The sequence below is a fragment of the Gossypium raimondii genome, chromosome 7 (assembly GCF_025698545.1).
Source record: "Gossypium raimondii isolate GPD5lz chromosome 7, ASM2569854v1, whole genome shotgun sequence".
NCBI classification, from domain to species: Eukaryota; Viridiplantae; Streptophyta; class Magnoliopsida; order Malvales; family Malvaceae; genus Gossypium; species Gossypium raimondii.
Genome location: NC_068571.1, coordinates 38874848 through 38879813, shown reverse-complemented (window position 1 = coordinate 38879813; position 4966 = coordinate 38874848). Strand labels below are relative to the sequence as shown.

General features: G+C 30.0%; 1 protein-coding gene across 1 annotated transcript; it reads left to right on the top strand.

The window, feature by feature from the left end:
• The first annotated feature begins 2393 nt into the window (after window positions 1–2393).
• On the top strand, window positions 2394–4257 carry LOC105792408 (BURP domain-containing protein 11). The gene is made up of 2 exons (XM_012620984.2): window positions 2394–2490; window positions 2604–4257. Exons 1-2 carry the CDS (start codon window positions 2437–2439, stop codon window positions 4095–4097), a joined length of 1548 nt encoding a protein of 515 aa, XP_012476438.1. The 5' UTR covers window positions 2394–2436; the 3' UTR covers window positions 4098–4257.
• The last annotated feature ends 709 nt before the right edge of the window (window positions 4258–4966 follow it).

Here is a 4966-nt window from a genome sequence, read left to right as displayed (position 1 = left end):
AATTCTGCAGAGATTTTTGAATTTCTTGAACTTGTGAAGGTGTAAAATAACTTAGGAAACCCCTTTTTATAGTACAAATTACTTGAATAAAAGAGAGTTATTATAAAATTTAATTGTTCTACAATAATTTAAACTCTTTTATTTACTCCCCAACCCATAAAATAGGAAAATAAAACACTTCAGCGCACTCAAACCGACGTCCTCTTATTATTTTAATTAGTAATAATATAAAATTATAATATTTATTCCTTAATTAATTTAAATTAATTAAAGAAAAACAATTATGATACAGATATAGTATTTAAAAAGAAAAGATATGAATATTAATTGTTTGCCCAAATGGGGTATATAATTGTAATTAATTTTCCTTAAAAAGAAAAGATATGAAGTCAATTTATAATATGAAAAGAGAATAGGGTATATTATACAAATGGTCACCCAATTATGCCTATGTTTCTGTTTTGATCATCTAATTAAAAAAATCAATTTAAGCATTAATGTTTGTATTCGTTCCTATTTTGATCACCCATGTTAAATTGATAACGAAATAATGATGATGTCTTTTTCTAATTGGTATAATAATACATTTAGACATCAATACTTATATATTCTATCATGTTGACCTTAATTCTAAATAATTCAATAAATATAATTGCCAGCAAAATTAAATGTAATTATAACAAATATCTATACTTTTTTCTTGCATTAATGCCCAAATATCAAATTTTAACTAATATAATTATGTGATAAATGTAACCCCAACTATTGGCGGAGTAAAAAAAGAAAACTTACATTTATATATTTACTTAATACTAATATCAAATTCTATGATTGAGACATCCCAACCTACTATACCAATAATTGACATCAACAAGGCAAAGAATCCACCAGCTTCAATTCATATCATTGCTACCCACATAATTGGCCTGGCTATAACACAGCCATTTTATTTTAGAAAGCAAAGAAGACTGTGTTACAAGGTTAAGCAAATTATGATACATAATATAGTTTTGTGGTTTTGATGATAAGGAGGCCCATTGGTTGTAAGATTTAGAACAGACAAAAAGGTAGGATTAATTTATTGAATTATGTAAAATTAAGATTAAATTTATATAATATGTAAGCTTGAAAATTAAATGTATTAGAAACTCTAAAATTCCTCCTTCAACTTCATATAATTACAAGATTTTATTATAACGGATTGAGCAACCAAGCTGATAATCTAAACCTCAAATCAACTTGATTTATCCTCAATAAATAAGAATATGTAATGAGAAATATTGGGATATTATATTAAATTTTAGATGAATATTTACTTAAATTTGATTAATACTAGTAAAGTTGGTCATATATTAGTGATAAAATGTTGAGAAGATTGTATTTTAATAATTTCCAATGAAGTAGTTTATTAAATATATATTTTATAAAATGTAATTAATTAAAATATTTTAAATAATAGAGATAAAATTTTACTAAAAAAAAAGTACATTTTAATGGGACATTTAATATTTTTACTTTAATATTAAAATTAAGGGTTTTATGGGTAAAAATCATATTTCAGGGGCTTATTTAACTGCAAAATTAGTATATTAGCATTTTTTATTTCTTTTAAATAAACTTTTTTTATTGGAAAATATTTAATAATCAATGACTGGAGTTTTAGACTCACAAGTAAGGTTAAATGGTTGACAAGTATTCTAGAGTAATAAATATTAAAAACACACAAGTTACAATTTTTAAAGGCTATTTATGGAATAAAAGAATACATTGTTATTTGTCTTATTAAAGAAAAATGCATTACTTATACTTACATATTATTTGGTTTGGATTCTTTTTATTACAATATTAATATATATTTAATTATTCTTCAAATTTATATTTTGTCAACTTGATTTAATGCTTGTAATAATGAATTATATTAGAGCTATTGTAAATTAAAAAAAAGAATTGAACAGCCGATTGAGTTTTAGTTCGATTGATATGAGTATTGTTGTTAATGTAGAAGGATGTGGATTTGAGTGCGTTGAAATGCATTATCTTGAGGAGGGATTATGAGTAATTCTAAATATTTTGTGTAAAAAAAGAAAAAGGCAAATATGAGTAACCAGATTTTCAGAAGCACTTTTTAAGTAAAAACTAAAATTTGTTTGCTTTTGCAAGACATTTTTTACTCAAAATCATTTTTAAAAAATTAAAAAACATTTTATTTAACAATATTTTTATCACAACTTACATATTAAAAATCCAAAAGTGCTTCATTTGCTTGTGTTGGGTTATTACACTAATCCGTACATCTTTAAATAATAAAAAAGTAAAGACTCACAAATGAGATCCATAATTAAAGCCTTCCCCTTGCTTATAAATAGCTTTATAACCTTCAAAGCTTTTCATCTCAAAAACATCAGATAGGAAGAAAGCTCCCAAAAATCAAAGGAAATGGTTCTTCCATCCGCTTTTCCACTTCTTTTATTATGCATTGTGTTTTTAATGGTAATTTTTAGTTTCTCAAAGATGTGACATATTACAATCCATATCAACCAAAGTTTTCTTTAAAATTATTTATTAATTTAACCAACTCTTGCTTCTTCTTCTTCTTCTTTTAGTGTGGAAAAGGCAATGCAGGAAGGGATTTGGAAGGAAAATATGCTACAGCTTACTTTCACAAAACTTCTGATTCTGCAAATCACTTTGATGGAGGTGATGTGAAGAATTTGGAAGACAAATATTCTACCGCTTACTTCCACAAAGCTTTTGATGCTGAAAATCTTGATAGAGAAAAGGAAGTGACGAGTTTGGAAGACAAGTATGCTACGGCTTACTTTCACAAAACTTCTGATTCTGAAAATCACTTCAATGGAGGTGATGTGAAGAATTTGGAAGACAAATATTCTACGGCTTACTTCCACAAAGCCTTTGCTGCTGAAAATCTTGATAAAGAAAAAGAAGTGAAGGGTTTGGAAGACAAGTATGCTACCGCTTACTTTCACAAAACTTCTAATTCTGAAAGCCATGGCGAAGGGAAAGAAGTGAAGGGTTTGGAAGACAAGTATACTACGGCTTACTTTCACAAAACTTCTGGTTCTGAAAGCCATGACGAAGGGAAAGAAGTGAAGGGTTTGGAAGACAAGTATGCTACGGCTTACTTTCACAAAACTTCTGATTCTGAATCAGAAGTGAAGAGCTTGGGAGACAAATATGCTACGGCTTATTTTCATCAAACTTCTAATTCTGAAAGCCATGGTGAAAGGAAAGCAATGAAGAGTTTGGAAGACAAATATTCCACGGCTTACTTTCACAAAGCGTTTGATTTAGAAACAAAATCTCTGCAGCAATCTTCTGAAATGGAGAATCACAACATGGAACATCACCACAACCACCATAATCATGTTGGAAGTGCAGAGATAGGCTTGTTTACCATAGATGAACTACGTGGCTTTAACGTAGGGAAAAAATTGCCCATCTTTTTCCCTATCAAAAACCACTCTCTTTACCCTCCTTTCTTACCCAAAGAAGTCGCTGACACCATCCCTTTTTCATCTTCACAACTCTTCTACATTCTACAATTCTTCTCAGTTTCTCCAAACTCTCCAAAAGGCAAAGCCGTTCAAGATACACTCATAAAATGCGAACTTGAAGCAGCTCGAGGGGAGACCAAAATCTGTGCTACCTCGTTAGAATCTTTACTTGATTTTCTAAGCAACGCGTTTGGACCCGAGGTTGATTTCGAGTTCATCAGCACAAGGCACCCAACAATCACAACCCCAATATTTCAAAATTACACAGTTTTGGAATCTCCTCGAGAGATTGAATCTCCAAAGAAGGTGGCATGTCATCCAATGCCATATCTTTATGCAGTTCATTTTTGCCACTTTGATGCCACTGAGACCAAAGCTTTCAGACTCCAACTAGTTGGTGACATTAGTGGAGATAAAGTCGATGCTCTTGTTGTTTGCCATATGGATACTTCTGGTTGGAGCACCGATCATGCTGCTTTTCGCATGCTTGGTATTAAGCAAGGAAACGCTGTTTGCCATGTCTTTTCTCAGGGTAATCTTGTTTGGATTCAGCCACCGGTCGTCACTGTGAGTGCCATGTAAATGTTTGGCTGTTCGAAGGAGCTCTCATTTGCTTCAAGTAGTTTCGTTCATGGTATGCTAGTTCCGTCTTTCTATCTGCACTAACTATCAAGTAATTAAGCAATAAAATTATGTATCTTGGTTCTCAAGCAAACAAAAAGGCAGAGGCTCTATTCTTCCAGGATTTTATGTTGATATATTGGAGGATTAACTTAAAAATTAAAATCTAACATTTTATCTTAATCGATGGCCCCTGTTCTCTTTTTTTATTTCTAAGTGCCCCATCTTCGTTTTCAGTTGTTCTCTACAGTTATAAGAATAGTAGAGAGTGGCTATATGGATGATGATTGGTTACTCTAAGAAACAAAATCTATGATAAATAAATAATAATATTATATGCACTTTGAGTGAATGACTAATCATCCTTAAATAAAATAATAAAAATAGCGAAGGACTTATAAAAAATATTAATAAATTTATTTAAACATAACAAAATAATAATTTTTTTTGAAAATTATAACTGGGCTGTTATTAAAGAAAGAAAATAATAACAAAGAAAACCCAATATAATTGGGCTTAAAGTTCTCTAAAAAGAAAATACCCGATTAAAACATATAGCAACTTTTTTCCCATAAACTAGCCTAACAAAAAGAATTAAATAAATAATAAAACATTGAACCTAATTAAATTGCCCAGTCAAATCAGACAGCCTGGAAGCATTAAAATTTTCTCCTTTTCATACTGAATCGTCACATCTGTCTGTGAGATAACAAGTTCCCAAAAACGTTTTTTCTTCATTCCTGTTACCATTTTCAAGAGTCTTCTTCTTTGAAAAACTTCCTTCAATCTGGATTTCTTGGCCATTCTTCTTTCGTCACTCCTTCGTTGTG

Excerpts from the sequence above, each read along its gene's own strand:
- LOC105792408 (XM_012620984.2), top strand. The coding sequence starts at position 2,437 with ATGGTTCTTCCATCCGCTTTTCCACTTCTTTTATTATGCATTGTGTTT. Across the intron at positions 2,491-2,603 it reads TATGCATTGTGTTTTTAATG|TGTGGAAAAGGCAATGCAGG; the intron begins GTAATTTTTAGT and ends TTCTTCTTTTAG.